Genomic DNA, 27,476 nt, shown 5'->3' with positions numbered 1-27,476 from the left:
CCTTGAACCACAATATTACAATGTTCAGGGCACATTGAGACTTGCATTGAATTGCAATCGGAAGGTTATTTAAGGTGAGAGGCAGAATTACATGATGTTGGCTTTGACCTTCAATGATGGAACACTTTGGGAGGGAGGGGGGGATTGAGCAACAGGTTTAAATTACCAGTATGTTAACAAGTGAATGCCTCTAATGGATGCCAGTAAACAGGATAGGAATTTGTATATGTTTTATACATGGGCTAAAAAGCCTACGGACTGTTTTATGGAATTAAAGCCCTTCAGAACTTGAAGTACGAGGAACCAATAACACATTAAAACATTTTAGTAGCACCTTTCACTTCCAGTTCCAAAAAACTTAAGTGTGCCCAATAAAGATGACCAAGTGGAAAATATCCTGGACATAGAGCGCTAAAATGAGAAAAGACCTACCTGATCTCCCGGTTGCTGAACACCAACTCCACCTCCCATTCACTCATGAGCTGCCAGAGGTTGTTGAGGCAGGTTATATTGCAACATTTAAGAAACATTTAGAAAGGTACACGGATAGGATATGTTTAGAGGGACATGGGCCAAATACAGACAGGAGGGACTAGTGTAGATGGGGCATGTTTCCACACAGTACGATTACAACTCCATATCACTTGAATTGACTGACATTTAGTATTGTGATGCGTGGTATCATTAAAGTATTGTGAGATGCTTTCAAAGTCTTCTTTTTTTTTTAAACTTTAGGAAAAGCAGTGTAAAGGTGGAAGCACATCTAGCACGCACAACCAGCAATGGTGGCAAAGATAGACTTTAAATTGACTGTCACAAGTGGAGCACATTTAAACCTTTTGGTTAAGGTGTTCCAGAAGTGTAATTGGAAGTGAAGAACATTGTCAAGGTGCAGTTCCTTGTGCTGTTGGCATACATCTTAAGAGACTGATATGAACAAAGAGTTATTTGAAAGCCAATCCATGGTCTAGCATTTGAGACAATTGGAATTAGTCATTTTTTGGGGAGGGAGTGAAACAGTAGTTTTGTTTAGAATATTTTGTTTTGAGGCAGAATGAAATGATGCCAGTGACCAAGGGGTCAAGGCACCCGTGTTCACAAACCACTGAACGTTACCATTGCTCAATAGGTAATTAGGAAGTAAAGTGGTCGGCTGGCTTATTGCAAGAGATTTAAGCACAAGAGGAACTTGCTCCAATTATCCAGGGTACATGAAAGACTGCACGTGGAATATTCAGTGGCTAGTGCAGTCTGGACTAACTGGATTTGATTCTGGGTTAGCAGTTTTTTTTTTGCATGGGCGATTAAGCAGACTGGACTTGTCCGTCCTAGCGTATAGTTTAAAAGAAACAGCGCAGAAACAGGCTCTTCAGCCCACCAAGTCCACACCGACCAGCAAACCCCTGCACATTAACAGTTTCCTCACATACCAAGGGCAATTTATACTTATACCAAACCAATTAACCTACAAACCTGTGCGCGTGGTGTGGGAGGAAACCGAAGATCTCGGAGAAAACCCACATGGTCATGAGAATGTACAGACTCAATACAGACAACACCTGTAGTCGGGATTGAACTCAGGTCTCCGGCGCTGCAAGGAAGAAACTATCACCGCACCACTGTCAGTTCAGAATAGTGAAAGAAAAATTCTTACACAGCTTGATGAGGGAGCTGCAGAATGGATGCCTCCCAAGACAAACTCCAAACGCAGGGGTCACCGTGTAGTCAGTCACCAAGTATGTTCCAGATAGAGTGAAATTGTTAGATGTTAAAGGAATCGCAGGATATGGGCTCATGCAGGAAAGAAATGCAAAGATGTGTATCAGCCACATTCACACTGAATGGCAGAGCAGACACAAGGGAACAAGTTGCTTTATTCCTGATTTTATTTATGATTCCAAATGACACAAAAGCTTCAGAAGATTTTATACACAACTACAAATTTCAAGTATTTGAACTTTATTTTACTCTAGTAATTTAGACAGTTATACAAAAGACAGACATTTAAAAACAGTACAGGAGGATGACAGGAGATATTTACAAGACAAGGAAATCAGATCTTTGCCATCTTGGAAATCAGTTCATCACAGATCTTTGATAGTTCTGCATTTTGTTTAGTCTGTGGGGGAAAATAAAAAAAACACAGGCATTACAATTTACAAAACTGGTACTTGTACCAGAATTCAGTTCTATACATTGCCCACATCTTGTTACAAATCACAAGCAGGGTAGTTTTTATTGACCATTCTTGTTGTCTCTTAAGTGTGCCATCTTCAATTGCTTGCTAGCTTGCAAGGTAGATGGCAAAGAGAATATTATTTAGTGCATGTTAATCTTTTCCCTCTACGATACAAATGGCCAATATTATAGGTTTAAGGTGAGATAGGGAAGTTTGTGATGTGCAAGGAATATTTTTTTTAATGCAGAGAAAGGTGCCTGGAATTTGCTGCCCAGTGAGATGATAGCACTCTTGAGGCATTTGGACAGACAAGAACAGAGTGGATGAAAGGATACAGATTATGGGCAGACAGATAGAATTAGTTTACGGTCAGTACAGTCAAGGCCATGTGAGGGACTGTTCTTATGCTGGACTAATATTCTACTACATTGGTCAGAATTCTCTGGGGTTTAATAGGCAGGAGTAATGATCTAAACACCCAAAATGTAGCTCAAATCCTCTCAAAGAACATCAAGAAGTTTGCAGAGGGATCCTAACCTAAAACATCACCTATCTATATTCTCCAGAGATGCTACCTGGCCCACCGAGATACTCCAGCATTCTTTTTGTAAACCAGCATCTGCTGTTCCTTTTTTCAAAGTTCAGGCATGGGTAACACCTATGCTCTAATCTGCCTTCAAGTTTTAAAGTCACAAAAGTCCACACACTTGTTCAAAAGAGTTATATACGCAAATCTTTTGGCGGGCATAGGGGTGGGGGAGGAGAGAGAAATTGAATATTGAAAAATCGTGCATGACTCGAAACTGCAAAAAAGACCCAACCAAGCATTTGCTTCTTGTACACAGGCTGCAGCCTCTGCAAATTATATTGATTGCCTGCTTTCATTGAAGCATGCTTGCCATTCCTCATTCCAGTGTAGGGAGATTTAAAATTATCTTAAATACAAATCCACAAGGTTTTACAGTAAAGTGCACCTGTAAACACAGTGCAGAAGCAGCCTCCAACTAAAATGTTACTCATCCCCCAAGAGATGATGTTGTACCAAAAGCCTGTCTCAGATGGTTTAATCAGCTCAAAAATAAATCCAAATGTTTGCAGAACTAAACCTGGTTTGACATGGATCGGTGCAGGTGAGCGGGGTGAAAGAGAGAAAACGATTTGGTATGATGGTTAAGTGCTGGGTTTAAAATCAGTCTCATTTCAGATATCAGAGACAAGATTCAGTTTAAAATGACGTGGCCTGTGATAAAAGGATTTAAACAATAGACAATAGGTGCAGGAGGAGGCCATTCGGCCCTTCGAGCCAGCAATGTGATCATGGCTGATCATTCTCAATCAGTACCCCGTTCCTGCCTTCTCCCCATACCCCCCCGACTCCGCTATCCTTAAGAGCTCTATCTAGCTCTCTCTTGAATGCATTCAGAGAATTGGCCTCCACTGCTTTGAGGCAGAGAATTCCACAGATTCACAACTCTGACTGAAAAAGTTATTCCTCATCTCAGTTCTAAATGGCCTACCCCTTATTCTTAAACAGTGGCCCCTTGTTCTGGACTCCCCCAACATTGGGAACATGTTTCCTGCCTCTAACGTATCCAACCCCTTAATAATCTTATACGTTTCGATAAGATCTCCTCTCATCCTTCTAAATTCCAGTGTATACAAGCCTAGTCGCTCCAGTCTTTCAACATATGACAGTCCCGCCATTCCGGGAATTAACCTAGTAAACCTACGCTGCACGCCCTCAATAGCAAGAATATCCTTCCTCAAATTTGGAGACCAAAACTGCACACAGTACTCCAGGTGCGGTCTCACTAGGGCCCTGTACAACTGCAGAAGGACCTCTTTGCTCCTATACTCAACTCCTCTTGTTATGAAGGCCAACATTCCATTGGCTTTACTGTGACTGATAGGAAAATAAGAAAGCCCAAAGAGAAAGATTGCAGCATATTTCTTATTACCATATCTTCCACACTCCTTTCCAAGGAATTGACTTTCATTTGTTCCTTGCGCTGTACAGCCTGGGCAGCAGCGACCTCTGACTTGTATTTAGTGCGAATTTGTGCAATTTCTTCATTTGCTCTGCAACAGAACAGGAACAATTGTTACCCGATAACCGTAATTATGCTGTTGAACTCTAAATCTCCCCGTTATTACAGCACCATGCACTTGTTTACATAACACTCAACCCCTTGTATAGCTACTGATTTATGTTTGATTCTATTGGAGGTCTATTGATCTCAAATTGCAGTTGGTCCAATGTTGCAAATTACAAATGTGCCTGCTATTTCACCCCTAAATGACTAGAGATCAAAGATTTAATAATTGGAGCCAAGATTTCAGCTTAATTCATACGATTTTTAGATACATCATCCATTCTCAATATTCTAAGAGGAATTAGTGCCAATTTCATTCAATTGCTTGTTACCAGGCAACTGTAGTCACTTTTCCCCCACTCATTGTGCCAGTAAGAAAGTTAGTGTGTTACTTACTGATTCAATTTTTCTTCAGCGTGAGCTTTCAGTGCCTGATATCTCTGTCCTTCCTTCTTAATCCTTGCCAGATAATCCTGAGCACATTTTTTTAGACTCTCTTCATTCTAAACATTCAGGAAAAGACAAGTTACAAATATGGGACTCGGGAGCTAGTTCTTTCTGGATTTCCGTCAGATTGGTGGAAGAAACATTTACTATATATTGTAACAAAGTTTCAAAATGGAAGTTATTCCGGGGGGAGAAAAGTTCACAGGTTCATAAAATGGGACTACAAATAAAAGAAATAAGTCTGAATTTACATGAAGCATTGAATATAAATTAGGCTGGTCATAGAGTATGCATTGCTATCAAGGCTTGTATATCCTCTACAAACAGAACGTTTTAAAAGGCAATGTTTGCAGATATTTAGAAGATACCAATATTCCTAAATTTTTGAAATATTAAATGCTACAACTTCCAATAGGGAACTGATAATTAACTTGACAGTATTTGATTTAGTGACATGCTGGTGGGTTGCAGAAGAGAATGGAAGTGAAAGAACAAGAAATTTCAGTTTTGATGCATGCTTTGATTGATTTGATCAAACATGTAAAATAGTAAGTGATAACTGCAGGTCTTTTAAATTTTCAAACCATACCATTATAGGGAGCATTTGAAATCAGGACCAGCCACTTATAATGGAAACCACAAGATATCTTGCTCACAATTAGAGCTCTGGTTAGACTGCATCTGAAATATTGCGTGGGGATGAAATACACAGTAAAAGGCTGACCTAATTAATCTTCAGAATGTGGGTGGGGGGATTGGACAGCCGTTTTAACATCTCGACATTGTTAGCAACTTGCCAACCGTCTTCAGAGATAGCAGTGGAGCACGGCATCTTGTTACAAAGATCTAGAACTAGCACTATGTTTAAACGTTCAGAAGGTGTGAAACTTTGAGGGGAACCTGAAAGTCATGGTTTTCATGCAACTGCTGTTCTTGCCCTTCTTGGTGGTAACGTCAGTGGGTTTGGGAGGCTATGCTGGAGTTGACAACCCGAGTAGCTGCAGCACATTATGTGCTGCAGCCAGTACACTGGTGTTGGAAGGAATGTCTGGGATGGTTGATGCAGGACCAAGCAGCTATTTGTAAACTGGAGAGAATGCTATCATAGTGGCACGAGGAGCAGCACAGTGGCATAGCTGGTAGACCTGCTGCCCACAGCACCAGAGATCTTGGCTCAATCCTGGCCTCGGGTGCTGTCTATTTAGAGTTAGAACGTTCTCCCTGCAATCATGTGCGTTTCCTCCAGGTGTTCCGGTTTCCTTCTACATCCCAACGACTTGTAGTGATTGTATGTTAATTGGCCTCCAAATTGTCCCTAGTGTGGAGGTTGTGGATGTGAAATTGGTAATATTAAAGTGTTTAATGCATGACCAATGGTCAGCGTGGACTCAGTAGGTCAAATGACCAGTTTACCATTGTCTCTTTAAACGTGCATTGTAGATTGAACGATAGAGCATGAAAATAGGCCCTTCAGCCCAACAGGTCCAAACTGCCAATGAACAGTAATTCTGTAATCCCATTTTCTCATTCACTCCATACCTACACACTAGGTGCAACTTGGACAAACATTAACCTACAAACCCAAACGTCGTTGGAATGTGGGAGGAAACCAGCGATGGAAAAGATCTGGTTTCCTTGTCTTGGAAATATATCCCGTGATCCTCCTAAACTATATTTAAACTGGTCTTGTCCAACTTAAGAGAAAAATAAAGTTCAAATACTTGAAATTTGCAGTTGTGAGAAATCTTCTGAAACTTGTGATATTTGGAATCATAAATAAAATCAGGATAAAGGCTCTACATTTCTTTCCTGCATGAGCCATATCCTGCGATTCCCATATCTAAACATTTCACTCCATCTGGAACATACTTGGTGACAGACTCGACACAGTGACCGCTGCTTTTGGAGATCCTCTTGGGATCCTCTGCAGCACCATCATCAAACCTTGTAAAAATGTTCAGCTTTTATCCTTCTGAACTCTAGGAGCACCCAGAGAAAACCCGCATGGTAACATTTGAGAGGGAATCTTATATTTTTGGAGATAATGGCTAAAGATTCTCCATTTGTTGTAAACTGCAAATTTTGAATGTATTCGATGAGATAGTCTTATGTCACAATTAGTAACAGGGAAGAGAGGTTTGCTTTGTAAAAAAATACCATTCTCACACTGTTGGTGGAAGCCTCTGGCCACAGCTTAACACCACTTGTAACTATAGTTCAAAGAGGTTCACCCAATTGAAAAAACAAACTAATGCAATGTAATATCCTCTCATCCTTTCTGCTGTCAGAGACCTCGAGTGATAGCAAGTGAAAGTTTAATAAAGTAGCAGGTAAAACACAATTTTTCTAAACTGATTAAAGTTCTTGCCATGTTCACATCACAAAACACTAGTCTAAAATTATTAGCTTCAGAGATGCTCCGTTTCAAATCCCAAGCAAAGTCAGAACTGTACAGCAGCAATGAAATTTTACAGAGCCCTGTAAAAGGTAAATTGCACCATATGAAAGTCAAAGATTGACTCCATATTCAGTTGATTACCACAGGGAAAGAGAAATTACTGAAACTAGGTGCTTCATTGCCACGGTGTCTAAAATTGTCTCCAACACTAATAGCTGTCAATTTTAAAACCAAATATAAAATTCCAGAATTTATTTAGATAGAATTCTTACCTTTTTGTAACCTTCCAATACTTCTTTCTGTTTCTCAAATCGTTTAAACAGTTCAGAAAACGACAGTTCAACTGAATTCAGTTCCTTTACGGCCTGCAGCTTCTCCTCATTTACTTTCTCCAGCTCAACCTTGGATGCTTCACTCATTTTGGTAGATGCCTCTGAAATATAATTTCATGAGCGCCATTTCTAAATAACTTAGACAAAGCATTCGAGAATACATTGATAATTCCCAAGGGAAAATTGCAATGCCAGAATTTCTATATTTCATAACTTATGAGAAACACGACACGATTCAAACTCACCCATCATGTCAAAAGTCATTTTTGTATATTCATTAACAATTTTCCTAGAAAAAGTTAAAAGATGCAATGTTGAAATCAGTTTCTATTATTGAAAATGATAAATAAAAAAACTTACACATGAAAAGAACTCTTACTTCATTTCTGTACACTGTGCAAGGCTTTCCTCGTGCTTCTGCTTCCATTCCAAAGTCATAGCTTCCTGACGAACAAGCTACCAAAAATAAAGTACTCCTCAGTAAATTCAAAGTCCCAAAACCCCAGCTGACAAAGCATAAGCAAAAAGACTCATCAGCTCAATAGGCAACATTTGAAAAGCACTGCAGAACATATTTATATATCCAACAAATTTGAACATGCAAAGGCTTTCAGAGTTAGAGTCAAATTGCATGGGGGGAAATAGACTATTTGCAAATACAACATTTAAAGACACTGGGACAGCTTCATGGATAAAGATAGCGGGATATGGGCCAAGTGCAAGCAAATGGGATTAGATTAGAATACCTTGGCAGTATGGACAGGTTGGGCCAAAGGAAATGTTATTGTGTTGTATAATTTAATACTCAGAGCGCATAATCTGGAGTGACATTTATAGACCCAATGTTCTTTAGATAGGACAATTGACAGTATATTGCAGAGGTGCTGCATGGCTGTGCAGATCACAATGTGGTAGGCTCAAAATCTCAACCGGTTAGAAAGATACCACCAAGTACAGCACTATCTCTTAAAAGTTCCAGCGTCATTCAGAAATTAAGCACTTCAGTAAAGTGCCTTTCTTTTAGATGGAAACAACCAAAATTTGAACCTAGGAAACGAAGACATGGGTTAGTACTTGCCTCTTGTTTTACAGCTGTGGTTGTAGTATCTGCTTCTTGTTTTACAACTTGAATTGCAGAATCCAGGTCTTTCTGGCTGTATTTTAACACTTCAACAATGGCACCCTCAGCAGGAACAGCAGATACAAAATCAGCAACTGGATCATTAAGAATGGAGTACACACCAGGCATTAAGGGAGCCATATCCTGGAGAGAAAAAATATGGGTACAAATTTATAGATTTATAACTCAACCGTGAAAAGTGTCAATATTAAGGTTTTACTAGATTGAGACTTTAATACTGTTAAAATATATATTTAGCAACTACAGGCAAGACATCATTTTGAAAAAAAAAATAAGAGTAACGAAGTAACTCAGCAGGTCAGGCAGCATCTCTGGAGAACATAAGTATCATTTCAGGTCAGGACCCTTTCAGACTGACGGATCCCAACCCAAAGTGCTGCCAATCCATACCCTCCAGAAATGCTGCCCAAGCCACTGGGCTACTCCAGCACTTCATCTTTTTTTGCAAGTCAGCATTTGTAATTCATCATTTTGTCCTTTAATTTCTCCAGCATAAAACTATCACCTTTGCTGCTCCAATTTGTCCCATCTGGATTTTGGTTTATTAAATCTCCAATTTTCCAGTTCTGATGCAAGCCCAGTGCCCTGGAAGTAGGTCGGTATCCCATGCTACTGACTGACCTGCTGAAATTATCTTGCACCGTTTCCATTTCTGTTCAATAAATCTATTTCATCTTCACGACTTTCCACTCAAACTCCAAATTAGCAAAAACGAATTAAGCAACACATCTTTGAAAACTATCAGAGTACATATCATTACACATACATCCACGTGAACAAAAGATGTGTCCAATATTTTCCAATTATCACAATAACAGGTGAATTTAGTTTGTAAATGGATGCCTTTACACTGATAGCAATAAATTGAAGTCATTTAATTTTAAAGATCTCTGAATAACAGCCTTGACTAGGGTATTTCAGCCATAACAGAAACATAGTAAGGAAGAGGCAAGAGTGACAGCTAAATATTCTGGGAACAGATGTTGCAGGCATAGAGATGGAGGCAAGTGAGGCAGGGGTGGTTTTGATTTATAGCACAGCATACTTAGGGGATATTTTGGGGGAATTGCCTCAAAGGCCATCTGGACTGCACTTGGACATAAAGGGATTTATAGGTTCCCCCAATAACTAGCCAGAATTAGAGCAAATGTGGAGATTACAGATAGCTGCAAGAATAACAAGATTGTAATAGAACATTAATTTTAACCCCTCTAACTCTGTCTACCCAAGGGATTACATGGAGCAGAAAGTGTTAACTGTATCCAGGCAAGTCTTCTCAAATAACATGTGGGCTGCTCTGCTGGAGAGGGAGAATATTTGGAAGTTGGAATCTGGCGATTGCATTCAAAGGAACATCTGGAAAGTGGGATGCTTTTAAAAGTGCAATAGTGAGAGTTCAAAGTATGCATGTACCTGCTGGAGTGAAGGGCAAGGCAGGTAGGAGAAAAGAATCTTGGATGACAGAAATTGAGGTTCTGGACACAAAAATAGAGGCATGGTCAGGTATAGACAGGTGGGATCAAGTGCACCCCTGGATGAATTTAGAAGATTGGGCAGCACACAAGGAAATTACATGGGAGCATAAGATAGCTTTGGCAGATAAGATTAAAGGAGGATCCAAAGAGATGTGTATATAAAAGGAAAAAGGTAACTAGGTAGAGAATATGGCTCCTCAGAAACCAAAGGGTCATCCACATGTTAATCTGCAGGAGATGGGCAAGGAACATTTGTTTTTTACCATGGAGAATGATACAAAGTCTCAGGAACTTAATCCAATTATCAAGAACAGTCAGTTGAGGAGCTGCTGGATATCCTAAGACATATGAAGGCAGATAAATCACACAGACCCGAGCATATGCATCATTGAACACCATGGGAAGCTAAGAATCCATTATAAATGGATGGGGTGCCAGAAAACTGGAGGGTGGTCATTGGCCAATTTTATGTTCCATTTAAGAAAGGCTGTAAAGGAAAACCTGCCAACTAGCAAGCCTAACATCTATGGTAGGAGGGGGAAATCAGAGGGATAAAGACAGGCTGATTCAGGATAGCCAGGATGGTTGTGCTTGTGTATCAAATTTGATTGATGGTTTTGAAATAACCAAAGAAATTGAAGTGGGCAGGATTAGCATGGCCTATATAGACTTCAGCAAGACCTTTGGTAAGGTACTATATGGAGTTTGGTCTGGAACGTTGGATCACCATGGGATCCAGGGAGAGCTAACCAACTGGGTGGTGGTGGAAGGTTGTTTTACAAACTGGATGCCTGTGACTAGTGGCATGCCTCAGCGATTGGTGCTGGGTCCATTGCTATTTGTGGTTTAGACGAGAATGTAGTAAGTTTGCAGATGACACAATGTAGGTGGTATTGTAGACAGTGAAGATGATAATCAAGAATTACAGCACCGGATCTTAATCAATGGGGCAAATGAGCTGACGAATGGTCAATAGAGTTTAATGCAGATAAATGCAAGGTGTTGCATTTTGGAAAGTAAAACCAGGGCAAGATCTTCACGGCAAATGGTAGGGCCTTGGGGAGTGTTGTCAAGCAGAGGGATCTTGGAGTACAGGTTCCTTGATAGTGGTCAAGAAGGTTTTCGGTTAATTGGCATTCAGGTATATACGAGTAGAGAGGTTGGAAGAAGAGAAACACTTCAGTTACTTTGGCAATTGACAAGCAGAAAAAAAACTGTCTTGCTGAAGAAGCTTTTCATTTAACATCCTGCAGTAATCAGATATCATTGGCACGGTGGCGCAGCGGTAGAGTTGCTGCCTTACAGCACTCACAGCACCGGAGACCCGGGTTTGATCTCGACCACGGGTGCTGTCTATATGGAGTTTGTATGTTCTCCTCGTGACCTGCGTGGGTTTTCTCTGAGATCTTCGGTTTCCTCCCACACTCCAAAGACGTACAGGTTTGTAGGCTAATTGGCTTGGTGTATGTGTAAATTGTCCCTAGTGCGTGTAGGATAGTGTTAGTATGGGGATCGTTGGTTGGCGCGGACTCGGTGGTCCGAAGGGCTGTATCTAAACTAAGAACACAGTTGCTACTTTAACATGTTACTATTGAAATTGACAAGCAAGCATTTCTACCAACACTTGTGCAATGATACGCTGTAAGAAATAACATACAGCTTTAGTATCTTTAGTTGCAATAACAAAAACAAACATATTGCTACTGAAAAGACCTCAGTTTAGAAAAATTTGCCGGGGAAAACAAATGTCATTACCATGAGTCTGAAACTCTCACCCCTAACCCATTTCTCCCATATGACATTTGTTTTTGTAATGCAATTTTCTATAAAACACAAGGTTTCTCAGGAACACTCAAATTACAACATAACTACTTGCAGTACCTTATTTGGGGAAAACAAACGTGATACTTACCATAGTTTCCTCATCAGGATGCATAGCAGGAAAAGTTTCAAGATCTAAAATGCCGAAACTGCAACAAAAATAAAATTAAATAGCTATTATTCCCTCAAATAATACTGGTCAATAAGATGTTTAATATAGTATAAGTGGCAAAATGGATGCTTTTAGAACAAAGCTATGGGAGTCAGTAGGTTTGAAGTAGATGTCGGTTTCTTCTGTGATGGAGACGGTGAGATCCCGAAATGGTAGGGAGATGTCGGAGATGGTCCAAGTGAATTTGAGTGCAGGATGGAAATTAGTCGTGAAGTTGATGAAGTCAGCGAGTTCTGCATGGGTGCAGGAGGCAGCACCGATACTGTCATCAATGTAGTGGAGGTAGAGTTCAGGGATCGGGCCAGTGTATGCCTGGAACAGTGATTGTTTGACATACCCAACAAAAAGGCAGGCATAGCTGGAGGCCATGCAAGTGCCCATAGCTACACCTTGGATTTGGAGGAAGTGGGAGGCATCGAAGGAGAAGTTGAGAGCAAGGACCAGCAGAGGAGAGTATTAGTAGACGGAAATTGGCTGGTTCTGTAGTCGAGGAAGAAACAGAGGGCTTAAAGATCCTGGTGGGGGATGAAAGTGTAGAGTGACTGGACATCCATGGCAAAGATGAGGGAGTGGGGGCCTGGAAAATAGAAATCATTGAAGAGCGAGTAAGGCATCTTGGACATGGGTAGGGAGTTATTGGACCGGGGGGGGGGGGGGGAGGGGGATAGGATGGAGTCAAGGTATGTGCAAATTAATTTGGTGGGACATGAACAAGCAGAAACAATGGGTCTGCCAGGACTGTTCTGTTTGTGGGTTATGGGGAGAAGATAAAATCGGGCCGTGCTGGGTTGGGGAACGATAAGGTTGGAGGCTTTAGACGTCAGAGAGCCAAAAGTAATAAAATCAGAAATGGTGTGCGACATTAAGGTCTGCGGTGTGATATGGAGGCCGTGCCCTCTGGTTCTAGTGTGTATGAAGGAATTGCAGATTCTGGTTTAAACTGAAGATGGGCACAAAGAGTTGGAGTAACTCAGCGGGGATGCCCTGCTGAGTTACTCCAGCTTTGTGACTACCCTCAGGTTCTACTCTCCCAGTATAAATGTTTTAATTTACATTATCCAAGCAAAATTACATTGTGGCAATAACGACACATTAGTGATCAGACAAACGTGCAACAAAATTAGACAATGGATTTACTTGCTGCTTGTTGGCTCTGCTGTGTCAGGTTTATTCTCCAGGGGTTTAACAGACGCCTTCACAGGACTTTCCCTCAACAAAGGATCAAACTTCAAGTACAGAGACTGCTTCCTCAAAGCAGAAGCATGGAACTGAAACAAAATAATTACAATTTAGTAAAACCAACTTTAGCTCAGCAAGTTTAATTTTGCCAAGATCACAAAAAACTGTCAGAATATTAAAGAGTAAAATTAGAAGTCAAGGCATGAAATAAGGAAATCAAAACAAACTGGTCTTGGAGAAGATGTGGACAGTGTGGATCTTGCTGCTACCAGCAACACTTCAGGCAAATTGATATCTGGGACAAGGCAGGAGAAGTAGAGACAAATTCTCCATCCCAATTCAGCTCTCCCCATATTCCTCAATCCCATTAGCCTCGAGCTACATACAACTTCAAATAATTTGATTGATTTCAGTTTGAACAGTCTGTCCTCAGCAGAGGCCTAGCCTTTATACCCCTGCAACCACACCTCAATGATTTCTGAGCTAGTCATGATGTCAAGCTATTTTTCTCCCCCCAATTGTCTTTGTCTATTTTACCTAGCAAGGAAATCTCACCCTCCCAGTGACAACTATTGTCTTGTTGCTAACATTTCTCCTGGACTCTCCACCCTGACATTCAACCCTCTGGACATTTATTTGCAAATGTCAGTGTGACATCAATTGTCTCGACTTCTACACTCCCCTTCAGCATTCCGATCTCAGCCCCTCACATGCAGCCCTCTGCTCACCAAGTAACAATCCCAATATTATCAAATCCACTGACATGGTCTGGCAGGCTGACCTCTACTGTACTGTGTGTCAGCTGTCAGACACCCAACCACCAACAGCCTTCAACCCTACAGTCATTTCTATCACACATCACCTCTGTTATATGGCATCATATTCTCCCTCACTGACACATTTCCCCGACATAATCCACAAGTAGGACTGCCCTGGCAGACCCATTGTTTGTGCCTGATCTTGCCCCTTAATTCCATCTTTTCTACCCCCCCCCCCTCCCTTGCCCAGTCCCTCTTGACCTACAGTGATACCTCACATGTTCTCCAACACTTCAATGCTTTCAATTCTTGCCCCCCCCCCCCCCCCCACCATTGCCCCAGCTTTACCATGGTAGTCCAATCCCTGTACTCCTCCATTCCCCCACCAGGAAGGTTAGAGTCCTCCAGTTCAACTTTGAAGACTGACTCAATCAGTATCCTTTTACTAACACTATTCCACCGGACAAAAACATCCTCACTCTTAATGTTCTCTTGACTTCTCCAACTTCAAATAAATTATGCACACTCATCTCCCATTTCCCTATTAACTCCCTCTTTTCCCACCCACTCACATCCCCCATTATAGTATAGCGTTTCACTCCTCCTCCAACATCTTTACATCTAACCAGTCACTTACTCCACCCATATGCCAATGAACCAACAACCCCCACCTCAGCTGTACCCATGCGTCACTTTTTAAGCTTTGTCCCACCCCCGTTTCCCAGCTCCCCCCCCCCACAATTACTATTAATCTGAAGGGTCCCAACCCAAATTATCATCTGCATTCCATCCCATTGAGTTCCTCTAGCACTGTGCGTTATTGTAGTTTTTCTGGCTGAAGAAATCTCCACTCATCTCAGTATCGTATGGTAATTCTCCAAAACCCCCCTCACTCTTCTAAACTCACAAATACAAGCCTAGTTGGCCCAGGTGCTCTTATGTCAATCCTGTCATCTCAACAATCAGTCAGGTGAACTTCTGCTGTACTCAATCCATTGCATGAACCACTTCCCTCAGATATAGACACCAAAACTGCACACAAAACTCCAGATGGGATCTCAAGGCTGGGTACAGCTGTGCCTCCCTTCCTCACTCAAACCATCTCTCCATAAATACTAAACATATCATTTGTTTGTAATCACTAGATGTAGCTACATGTTGACTTTCATTGACTTACACAAGAATGCACTGATCACATGGCAACTCTGCCATTCCCATCTGTCACCGTTCAAATAACTTTGATTTTGCCATCAGTCAATAAGTAGTTATCCACAATATACTGCATCTGCCATGCATTTGCCCTATCTCTTAACTTGTCCAAGTCCCATTGGCAATGAATCATGGTCATAATATATTGAAGATTAAAATTGATTTGTACCATAACATTTTTACTCACCAGTGAATGACCAAACTGTTCCAGGTAATCAATTCCAATTGGTTCGTTAAATGCTGGAACTGCAAGGAAAGTTGTCAATATTACACAATAATGTTTAAAAGAAATATATTCTTAGTTTTCTTAGTGACCATAAAGCCATCCAAATTGATAAATCCAATGTTGTTCCTAACCCAGCCTAGTCAGGATGCACCACTCAAATCCTATACCAAAAAGGAAACAACTAACTCGACATCAGTAGGAAGGCAAAATGATAAAATCTATGAAGTGGTAGCAAGGCACTTAAATCAATAACTGATCAGGCAGCAAAAACACAAATTTAAGGAAAATAAGAGAATTAAGTGCTGAGGGATTCACTTAATTAAGTTCAGCGAGGTAATGGCTATGATAGACAATAGGTGCAGGAGTAGGCCATTCAGCCCTTCGAGCCAGCACCGCCATTCAATGCAATCATGGCTGATCACTCTCAATCAGTACCCCGTTCCTGCCTTCTCCCCATACCCCCTCACGCCGCTATCCTTAAGAGCTCTATCCAGCTCTCTCTTGAAAGCATCCAACGAACTGGCCTCCACTGCCTTCTGAGGCAGAGAATTCCACACCTTCACCACTCTCTGACTGAAAAAGTTCTTCCTCATCTCCGTTCTAAATGGCCGACCCCTTATTCTTAAACTGTGGCCCCTTGTTCTGGACTCCCCCAACATTGGGAACATGTTTCCTGCCTCTAATGTGTCCAATCCCCTAATTATCTTATATGTTTCAATAAGATCCCCCCTCATCCTTCTATATTCCAGTGTATACAAGCCTAATTGCTCCAGCCTTTCAACATATGACAGTCCCGCCATTCTGGGAATTAACCTAGTGAACCTACGCTGCACGCCCTCAATAGCAAGAATATCCTTCCTCAAATTTGGAGACCAAAACTGCACACAGTACTCCAGGTGCGGTCTTACCAGGGCCCGGTACAACTGTAGAAGGACCTCTTTGCTCCTATACTCAACTCCTCTTGTTATGAAGGCCAACATTCCATTGGCTTTCTTCACTGCCTGCTGTACCTGCATGCTTCCTTTCAGTGACTGATGCACTAGGACACCCAGATCTTGTTGAACATCCCCTCTTCCTAACTTGACACCATTCAGATAATAATCTGCCTTTCTATTCTTACTTCCAAAGTGAATAACCTCACACTTATCTACATTAAACTGCATCTGCCATGTATCCGCCCACTCACACAACCTGTCCAAGTCACCCTGCATCCTTATTGCATCTTCCTCACAATTCGCACTACCCCCCAGCTTAGTATCATCTGCAAATTTGCTAATGGTACTTTTAATCCCTTCATCTAAGTCATTAATGTATATCGTAAATAGCTGGGGTCCCAGCACCGAACCTTGCGGTACCCCACTGGTCACTGCCAGCCATTCCGAAAGGGTCCCATTTATCCCCACTCTTTGCTTTCTGTCTGTCAACCAATTTTCTATCCATGTCAGTACCCTACCCCCAATACCATGTGCTCTAATTTTGCCCACTAATCTCCTATGTGGGACCTTGTCGAAGGTTTTCTGAAAGTCGAGGTACACCACATCCACTGACTCTCCCCTGTCAATTTTCCTAGTTACATCCTCAAAAAATCCCAGTAGATTTGTCAAGCATGATTTCCCCTTCGTAAATCCATGCTGACTCGGAATGATCCTGTTACTGCTATCCAAATGCTCAGCAATTTCGTCTTTTATAATTGACTCCAGCATCTTCCCCACCACTGATGTCAGACTAACTGGTCTATAATTACCCGTTTTCTCTCTCCCTCCTTTCTTAAAAAGTGGGATAACATTTGCTATCCTCCAATCCACAGGAACTGATCCTGAATCTATAGAACATTGAAAAATGATCTCCAATGCTTCCGCTATTTCTAGAGCCACCTCCTTAAGTACCCTGTGATGCAGACCATCAGGCCCTGGGGATTTATCAGCCTTCAGTCCCATCAGTCTACCCAAAACCTTTTCCAGCCTAATGTGGATTTCCTTCAGTTCCTCCATCACCCTAGGTTCTCCGGCCCCTAGAACATTTGGGAGATTGTGTGTATCTTCCTCAGTAAAGACAGATCCAAAGAAACGGTTTAACTCGTCTGCCATTTCTTTGTTCCCCACGGTAGCGGTAGCGCAGCGGTAGAGTTGCTGCTTTACAGCGAATGCAGCGCCGGAGACTCAGGTTCGATCCTGACTACGGGTGCTGCACTGTAAGGAGTTTGTACGTTCTCCCCGTGACCTGCGTGGGTTTTCTCCGAGATCTTCGGTTTCCTCCCACACTCAAGACGTACAGGTATGTAGGTTAATTGGCTGGATAAATGTAAAAATTGTCCCTAGTGGGTGTAGGATAGTGTTAATGTGCGGGGATCGCTGGGCGGCACGGACTTGGTGGGCCGAAAAGGCCTGTTTCCGGCTGTATATATATATGATAATAAATTCCCCAGCTTCTGTCTTCAAGGGACCCACATTTGCCTTGACTATTTTTTTCCTCTTCACGTACCTAAAAAGACTTTTGCTATCCTCCTTTATATTATTGGCTAGTTTACCCTCGTACCTCATCTTTTCTCCCCCGTATTGCCTTTTTAGTTAACTTTTGTTGCTCTTTAAGAGTCCCAATTCTCTGTCTTCCCACTCTTCTTTGCTATGTTATACTTCCTCTCCTTAATTTTTATGCTGTCCTTGACTTCCCTTGTCAGCCACAGATGTTATTGCATAATTCACAAGGGAAGCAGAATGGCATCTTGTACTTCCATGTCCTGTGTTTCAATTATATCAGATGTTCCATTGACGGAAGTCCCATACTCGAGGACAATAAATTGGGCTTTAGATATTATCGTATGCCGAAAACATGCCGACTTGGTTTCATTTCTGCGCTGCAGTTGACTATGTTGTCTAAGAGGTACCTGATAGGCAACCCTTGGACACTTCTGTCTAGATTTTCAACTCAATGATCATTAGGATCGCACAGGAATGATACATGCATCTGATGCTTGGGGTGGGGCTGGATATGAAATTGCAACTGAATTGCACAAAGTTATGCATTTGTAGACCACCTTGATGTTGATCATTCAACCTACCTCAGAGGATGCTGGACTTTTCCTCTGTAACTATACCACGACTATGCTGTAAAACTATTGTGCACAGCTTTTTTTTTTTGCATTCCTTATTGTATGTGTGCATGGCTTGATTGTACACATGGATAATATGATATTTATCTGGATAGCACACAAATAAATTTGTCACTGTATCTCAGTATACACAAAAGAACACAACAATAACAATAGTTTGAGGTTAGGCCCCACAAAGTCAGGAAACACATTTGAGCCAAATTGGTTTCCACCTGCAGATGGGAGAGGTGGATAGAGGGAGACTGGCACAATCCTGCAAATATTCAATCACTGACAACGGGTAAATTGGCAGGTGAATGAGCTTACAGCACAAGAAGAAATTTAAGACCAATTGTATTTAGAGAACATGCTTTGAAATTTCTGCTACACATTAATTTGATCTTCAGCTTGAAATCTTTTTATCCGTGTTTGCATTAACATATCATATGCTTACTGTAACTTCTTGTTTGAAACCTCTGTATTAAGACAATTACTGCAAGGAAATCAAATTAAGTTGGTCCAAGTCACAAAAACAAGTAGGATTGACTAATAAGTAAACATCGTTTAGTATGAAAAAGATCAAATAACCCAATCTTACTTTGGTCAGCTGGCCTAAATTCTTCAGCTTCACCTTCCATGATACCATCAATAAAGTCAGAGGATCCAACTATGAACTCATGACCATCCATGTCATGCGCACTTCCGAAACTCCTCATTTGTAGTACTCCATCTGAAATTCTCCTTTCAGAATGGGATACAGGTCTGGACTCGATTATATCTCCAACAGCAAAAACCTGAGAATCCTAAAAATGAACATTTTAATTTTACACAAATTTATAGTGACAATTATTTTAAGCAGGCATGGCAATGTTTAATTCTATTGACAGGGTAGCCCAAGTCTATTAAATTTAAAGCCTGGTAATCTAACTTGGAAAGGTGTTTTTTTAATTCACTCCATACGAGTCTGAGGAGAGGATAGGGTGCAGTGGCGAAAGGCACCACTTTCCTTGTTCAGTTCACTATATTCAGAAACTTGTTTCAAAAAAGGTAGAGCAAATTAATATCTGACGGTAAAATTCAGTTTAACAAAGCTATAACACAGGTGTTTAATGTGGTCAGTGGGTTGATTGAGATTCAAAAGTTACATATGCAAAGGTCAAATGGAATGCAATTAATACCACAACCTGCTTGGGAGGACACGATAATTTTAATTTAATTTAATTGTTTGTATGCCTGGTTGTCACCTTCCCTCAATTAACAATTCTACATCTCCTTATTGTCTGCTTTGATCTGTCATTTTCACAACTTGCCCTTCCATGTCTCTAGTTTCCCTCCCCTGTCTCAGCCTGAAGGAGATCTCGAGTCGAAACCTCACCCATTCCTTCTGATCCAGAGATGATACCTGATAAATAAATATGCAATAAATGTTCTTTTGTTGCATTTAACGTGCTTGGAAAGCTGAAGCATGAAATTTAATTGTTCTGGTCATGATAAATATGACAATTAAACTCTCTTGACTCTTTTGCTGAGCAACTAAGTTGGGGGAGACACAAGGATCGGCAGCTGCTGATTTATCAAAGTAAAAGTGCTGGGCTAACTCAGGTCAGGTAGCATCTCTGGGGGAGGGATGTGTGAATCTTGGTGGGGCACAAGGAAGAGGGGGAATAAAAGAGAGGGAGTTGTTTGTATGTCCGTCACCCAAACTGAATAAAGGTACACACATTTGACCTGTACTTTGTCAATGAACAGACTGACAATGAATATTGAATATAAGAATATGTAGAGTGAATGAATATGTAGAGGGACTTGCTTACTGATATTTTTTTGATATTGAAAAGGCTATCAGGCTTATGATGGAATATTCCACTTGCTTGGATGCATGCATCATCAATTTAGTAAGACAAAGTGCGGAGTTTAGTTTAGAGATTCAGCGCAGAAAAAGGCCCATCAGCCCACCGAGTCCCCGTCAACCAGCAATCCCCACACTAACACTATCCTACATGCACTAGGGACAATTTACAACTATACAAAGCCAATTAACCTACAAACCTGCACGGCTTGTGTGGGAGGAAACCGAAGTGCTCGGAGAAATCTCTCGCAGGTCACGGGGAGAACGTACAAACTCTGTACAGACAGGATCCAAGGTCAGGATAGAACCTAGGTCTCTGGCACTGCAAGGCAGAGACCCACTGCGCCGCCCAGTTACTCAGTAGGTCAGGCAGCATTTCTGTCAGAACATGGATAGAGTTCATCTGGTCCTTAACTTTCCCCCACTAGCTTCCACATCCAACACATGCTCCAGCATTTCCACCACCTCAACATGATCCCACCACCAGTTACGTCTTCCCATCCCCCTGTCTTTCCTCCTTCCACATAGACTGCTTCATCTGCAACTCCTGGCTTGGTTCACTCATCCCTTCCCACCCCCCCTCGCCAGGTACCCTCCCCAACAACCACAAGAGATAGAAACATAAAAAATAGGCGCAGGAGGAGGTTATTCAGCCCTTCGAGTCAGCACCGTCATTCATTGTGATCATGGCTGATTGTCCACAATCAATAACTTGTGCCTGCCTTCTCCCCATATCCTTTGATTCCACTAGCCTCTAGAGCTTTATCTAACTCTCTCTTAAATCCATCCAGTGATTTGGCCTCCACTGCCCTCTGATGCAGAGAATTACACAAATTCACAACTGAGTGAAAGGGTTCCTTCTGCACACCCGTCCCTATACCTCCTCCGTCATCCATCCAGGGACCCATGCAATCTTTCCAGATGCGACAGAGGTTCATGTGCACCTCTTCTAATGTCATCTACAGCACTGTTCCTGATGAGATCTCCTTTACTTTGGCTCAGACCAAGAGTTGACCTGGTGGCCGTCTTGCCGAACATTTCAGGCACTTGGTCTGTCAAGGCTTTCTGTATCGCCGGGTTTGCTAACTATATCAATTCCTTTTCACATTCCTACACCAACATTTCTTGCCTCCCCCATTGCCAGAGCGAGACACAAACTAGAGGATCAACACCTCATATTCTGCTTGGGTATCTCACAACCTAATGGTACGGACATTTAATTCTCCAATATCAATAACAAACCTACAAACAGCACTTTCCTCCCGTACCACCTGCCTTCTATACTCTTTCCTCTGGCTTCACAATTCACATCTCTGCCTCAGTTTTTGCCCTTTTGTCTCTGGCCTTTGTCCAATCATCTGCCCATCAACAACCCCCCCCCCCCCCCCCATATCACTTGCCAGGCTTTGTCCTACCCCACCTCCCTCTCACCCTCCCCCAAACACAGTCCAGCACTTACTAAGATGGTGGTGCATGCATCCAGCCAAGTCGATCATACCATCATATGCCTGCATTTTGATGTTGTAAAGGCTGTTGTCAGTAAACAACTCACCCTATTGGATGACCAATTTTCTTGAACTCCAAGTAGTTTGCTTATTCATTGTCAGACTGCAAACAATTAAATTTTAAACATGGCATTCTACGAATCAATTTTCACATAGGCAATACTGGCCCTACGTACACTGAATTGAATAAAGCCTTTTAAATTCAACATTTTACCCACCTGAAATAAAGGAATTGCTGAGACCTCCACCATGGGTTTAACCTTGCAAGTGTTCCTGTGAATAATAGATTTGGGCCGTTAAAACAAATTGGAAAAAACAAACCAATTTGATACAAAAATGTAGAGTTGAGAAATAAACAAGAAAAATAAAAAATAAAAACAGTTGTCCTTATTGCTTTGACCACATCTTACAATAAGCACCCAAAGGTGGGATTTTAGCACCATGGTAATGCAATTATACTTCCTACATCATAGTCTCCATTAGACAAGGCCAGAGGTGGAAGTGAAAAATCCTGCACCTTTCTGCAGTTTTGCACGTCATTGAATTTATATTTTCTGTTTATATACAGTTTACTCAGCTTCATGTGAAAAAGGAATTTCATTGCACCCTGTGTATATGCAAATTAACAAACTAGCTCAATTCTGGGACAAATGTCAGGAGGCTTCTGAAGCAGAATATATTCTTACTGTTCACCGCCAATTATTCGGCACAAAACTTCATGTGTCTACATTTGTATAACTAAGGACTAGAGAACAGGGATGGTTATGAATGATGTAATGGTCAGCAGCTTTCTGAATGCAAACTCATTCATTACCACTCCATAAATCAGATTAGCAATAGTACATAACTAAGCAAAAATAGCATGGGTTTCGACATACAGCACAGAAACCAGCCAAACAGTCCATATTCCAAAAGGGTTATGAAAGTATATCAGTAATAAAACTTGATGCCAAATGGATTACAGAAATTTGATCAAATATCTATGGCATTTGAGCCATATAGCATAGAAATAAGATCTTCAGTCCAACGCTTCCATCATGCCCCATCTAAGCTAGTTCCATTTAGCCTCGTTCAACTAATACAGCTCTGAACTTTTCCCATCCATGTACCTGCCCAGCTGATCAAAATCCAGCTGTAATTCTTGATAATCATCTTTACTGTTTATAGACACAAAAAGCTGGAGTAACTCAGCGGGACAGGCAACATCTCTGGAGAGAAGGCATTGGTGACGTTTTGGGTTGAGATCCTTCTTCAGACTGCACTGTCTATAATGATATGATCCATCTTAGTAGTACATGCAAGCTTAATCATACCTCTTCAAACTACTATATTCTAACCCAAAGAGTAACCACTAAAGCCCTCATTAGGGTACTGCAGAATGTGATGAGATTTTAAAAAGATCCATTAATGCATCAAAAAGCAAAGAGATGGCTAGCATGCAAGTACTTCGCTATATCTAAAAATGGAAAGTCATGAAATTTTCCACTTAAATGATTAGGTTGATCCACTTACTTCTTAACAGGTTGCTTTTGAAACTCTTTAGTTCTTCCACTGAAATTGCTTGTTCCTGGAATGTTTTCTGGCTTCTGAAATCCATCCACTTTATTTGCTGCTGCCTCACCATTCTCTTCCTTATCTTGCAATGCATGCGGTGCAGATTCTGCTGCTGGCAGCTTAACAGAACTGGGAGAATTGCAAACTTTTGACACGGCGCCAAAAGGGTTGAAATTTGGATCCTCCAGTTTGTCCCAGTCAACTTCGTAGTTCGACTCTGGCAAGGGATCAACAGGGTCAGTTTCATCCAACTTTCCAACTTCCTTGTTCTGTTCTAGTGCAATCTTCTGTTCTTTGCTGTCTTCTGTTTTGCTAGGTGCAGTTCTCTTTTTCGTGTCACTAGATTTCTTAAGCCGTAACTGGCCTCCAAGTCTTTCCGCCAACTTTTGGGGGGGAGGCTTCTTCTTCCCTTTACCATCAAATTCAATCTTCAATTTCACAGGTTGTAAAGACTCAGCAACATCTTTCTGCGAACTTTCAGACACGAGATCTTTATCAAGTACTGGAGGATTTTCCTCTCCCATTTGGAGTGAGCTATCAGTGCCTGGATTGTCGCTGTTGAGATTGGACAGGTTTTCTGCAGGGGGCTGTAAAATCTCCACTGTCATCTGACTTGCACAAGGATCAATCTTCTCAGGACAATCTACCTCAAAGCTGCTCAATGTCTGTGATATGATCACCTCAGGATCCTGGTCCATGTCATTGTTTTGATTTTCTATTTGTAAAAGGATGTCATTTGAGATATTCATGCTATGATCTGTGTTAGTGTTATAGGGAAGGGTTATTGACATTTTCTCAGTTTGGTTAGAAAGCACTTGATTATTCACTGGGATAACTTTGAGACATTGCTCCCAAGAGTCAAGCTTGCTGTCACTCTGTTTCTGGGCTGGAGAATTCATGACTTTTGAATTACTTTTAAATGGATTCATCGCATCATGCACGTCAAGATCGAGCGTATAAGCTCCACGAGATGAAACTTGCTCCTCGTCGCCAGGACCAACTTCATTGGCAGCAGATAGGTTAGTCTCTGTCACTGAAGATGGAAAAAAAAAATCACATCTAAAAGTTAATGAATAATCACCACAGAGGCACATTTAATTTGGTGGAGGCTTTTTCTTCCCTTCACTGTCATCAAATTCAATCTCTAGCTTCACTGGTTGCAAAGAATCAGCATCAGCTTTCTGAATGCTTTCAAGTACTGAGGGAGCTTTATCAAGTACTGGGAGCCTTCAATTTTTGCCCTTCCATTTGGAGGGATTTATCAACACCTATATTGTGACAGACACATGTAATTGTTTGGAAAACAGTCTGCATTGGCAAAGGGTTTTACTTTCCTTCCAAAGTCCAATTTGGATGTCTTGCAAATCATAATGCAAACTAATGAGCAGTCGGACCACTGTAAATGTTCCATGAAAAATGCACCTTTTCACAATATGAAACAGAGAACCTGCCTTTGACAACTTAAGCATATAATACAAAAACAAACTGCCATCAATTACCATGCAAACTGAAAAGCCAAAGTTCATAATGTTGTACTGTTATCTTTTCATTACTATATTTTGCCAAAATTCTGCCTCAAATTGATTTCTAATCTCAAATAAATAAATTTGCTATTTTCTTATAATCTTTTGTATTTCACAATGCAAGATTCAACTCGAATGAGTCTCTTTATAGTTGTGCCTGTAACCACATACACTTGCCTTGCTCAAGTTGGTCTTCGAATTCCAAATTAGATATTTCAGAACTACCTCCGGAATCTTTGTGCCTGCAATTGGAAAATGAATTTAAGAGAACATATGCAGTGCAAGATTAAAATTAGTAACTAGTGCCTATTGCAAATGTCATCCTGCACTCAAATTTACTTGGACCATTTGACACCTCCATCGCCTTTCTTGATCTCAGTCTCCATTACAAGAAAGACTATTGACCGACATCTATTACAAATCTACCAACTCCCACAACTATCTCAACTATCCATCTTCCCACCCTGCTTCCTGCAAAGACTCTATCCCCTATTCCCAATTCCTCCATCTACGCTGCATCTGCGCCCAAGATGAGGTGTTCCATACTAGAACATCAGAGATGTCCTCATTCTTCAGGGAACAGGGTTTCTCCTCTCCCATCATAGACGAGGCCCTCACTCCCATCAGAGACGAGGTTCATCTCTCCCATCATAAACGCATCTCCTCAGTACCCCGCAGCTCTGCCTTGCTCCCCCCCCCCCCCTCAGTCACAACAGACAGAATCCCCCTAGTCCTTACCTTCCACCCCATCAGCCGTCGCATACAACACAATCCTCAGAAATTTCCACCACCTCCAACGGGATCCCACCACTAGCCACTTTTTCCCCATCTCCACCCCTTTCCGCCTTCTGCAGAGACCCTTCCCTCCGCAACTCCCTGGTTAACTCATCCCTTCCCACCCAAACCACCACCTCCCAGGTACTTTCCCCTGCAACCGCAGAAGATGCAACACCTGTCGCTATACCCCCCTCCCTCAACTCTGTCCAGGGACTCCGACAGTCCTTTCAGATTAGGCAGAGGTTCACTTGCACCTCCACCAACCTCATCTACTGTATCCGTTGTTCAAGATGTGGACTCCTATACATCAGCGAGATCAAACGCAGACTGGGTAATCATGTCGCAGGACACCTTCGCTCAGCCTGTGTGAACCAACCTGATCTCCCAGTTGCTGGACACATTAATTCTCCTTCCCATTCCTACACAAACCTTCTGTCCTCTGTCACCTCCATTGTCAGAGTGAGGCAAAATGCAAATTGGAGGAACAGCATCTCATATTTCGCTTGGGCAGCTTAGAGCCCAGTGGTATGAATATTGAATTCTCTCACTTCAGGTAGCCCCGGCATTCCCTCGCTCTCTATCCCTCCCCCACCCAAGTTGCACCAGCTTCTCGTTTTCACCCGACAAACAGCTTCCAATGGCCTGTTTCCTTTATCAGTTACTTTTTTTGCAATATGTTTCATTCAGTGTTCTTTATCGTTATCTTTTCCACATCACCGCCTATATCTCTCGTTTCCCTTATCCCTAACCAGTCGGAAGGGTTTCGGCCCGAAACATCATCAATTCCTTCTCTCCAGCTTTTTGTGCCTATGGCAATTAACCTTTCAAGCAAGTGAAAGGACAAGTTGCACGGCCTATTGAAATTAACCCTTCTTGCAGTTCCTAATAATGATTCCAGTGTTAGGAAAACATTGTTCTCAGTCAGAATTCGACATTAGAGTAGGTCATCACTCAGTTTGAAAAAACATGGATCCCAGGGCGGCATGGTGGCACAACGTTAGAGTTGCTGCCTTATAGCGCTAGGGATTTGATCCTGACTATGGGTGCTTGCCTGTAGCATTTTGTACGTTCTCCCTGTGACCACATAGGTTTTCTCCGAGATCCTTGGTTTCCTCCCATACTCCAAAGGCGTAGATGTTTGTAGGTTAACTGGCTTGGTATTAATGTAAATTGTCCCTAGTGTGTAGGATAGTGCTAGTGTACGGGGATCGCTGGTCAGCACGGACTTGGTGGGCTGAAGGGCCTGCTGTATCTCTGAAAAAGTTCAGTGTTGATTTTTCCCTGCAGGAAAATACCCATAACATTGGAATGTGAAATTCTGTACTGATAGGGTTAAATAAAGTTTGATGGTGAGCAGTGCAAAAATTCTGGAACATACCTGTTGAGCTGAATCTGTGCAAATATCACAGCAACGCAAGTATTTCAACTTGCTCGAATTTTAGTTTAAAAAATGGTCTATATTTAAGATTCCAGTAGGCTCACTAGAACTGGCTTCAGTACCTAGAAAGAACTGCCCAAATTTCCAAAGACTTACAAATGATTGAAAATGTGCAATTAGGCCTGGCATCCTGTCCAAACTCCACTCATTCACAAAAATGACATGCACGTGAAAGTTAAGCGAATCAACGTTACCAATTGATATATTAAAACCCCCATCAAGATAAATGCTTAAATGCAGCCCAAAAGATTAGAATATGCTTTAAAAAATTAGCTCTTCAACATTTAACTTTGGCTATGTTATCATTTATTT

At 41.6% G+C, this 27,476-nt stretch overlaps 1 protein-coding gene across 3 annotated transcripts in view; it reads right to left on the bottom strand.

Annotated features, from left to right (window-relative positions):
* Window positions 1-1,913: 1,913 nt before the first annotated feature.
* LOC144598786 (transforming acidic coiled-coil-containing protein 3-like) overlaps window positions 1,914-27,476 on the bottom strand; it is a 35,434-nt gene continuing 9,871 nt past the window's right edge. For all 3 annotated transcript variants that reach the window (XM_078409222.1, XM_078409213.1, XM_078409232.1), the window contains exons 4-17: window positions 25,127-25,191; window positions 23,385-24,459; window positions 22,091-22,145; window positions 19,117-19,321; window positions 15,392-15,450; window positions 13,196-13,326; window positions 11,978-12,035; window positions 8,528-8,713; window positions 7,829-7,905; window positions 7,695-7,738; window positions 7,390-7,550; window positions 4,669-4,775; window positions 4,138-4,258; window positions 1,914-2,119 (exon numbers count right to left, since the gene is read on the bottom strand). In XM_078409222.1, coding sequence (XP_078265348.1) covers window positions 2,054-2,119; window positions 4,138-4,258; window positions 4,669-4,775; window positions 7,390-7,550; window positions 7,695-7,738; window positions 7,829-7,905; window positions 8,528-8,713; window positions 11,978-12,035; window positions 13,196-13,326; window positions 15,392-15,450; window positions 19,117-19,321; window positions 22,091-22,145; window positions 23,385-24,459; window positions 25,127-25,191 — 2,410 coding nt within the window. In that variant the 3' untranslated portion in view covers window positions 1,914-2,053. The remainder of the gene's footprint in view (window positions 2,120-4,137; window positions 4,259-4,668; window positions 4,776-7,389; window positions 7,551-7,694; window positions 7,739-7,828; window positions 7,906-8,527; window positions 8,714-11,977; window positions 12,036-13,195; window positions 13,327-15,391; window positions 15,451-19,116; window positions 19,322-22,090; window positions 22,146-23,384; window positions 24,460-25,126; window positions 25,192-27,476) is intronic.

This window comes from Rhinoraja longicauda, chromosome 1 (assembly GCF_053455715.1).
Source record: "Rhinoraja longicauda isolate Sanriku21f chromosome 1, sRhiLon1.1, whole genome shotgun sequence".
Classification (NCBI taxonomy): domain Eukaryota; kingdom Metazoa; phylum Chordata; class Chondrichthyes; order Rajiformes; family Arhynchobatidae; genus Rhinoraja; species Rhinoraja longicauda.
The sequence above is the reverse complement of the archived record's forward strand: the minus strand, read 5'-3'. Positions and strand labels throughout refer to the sequence as shown.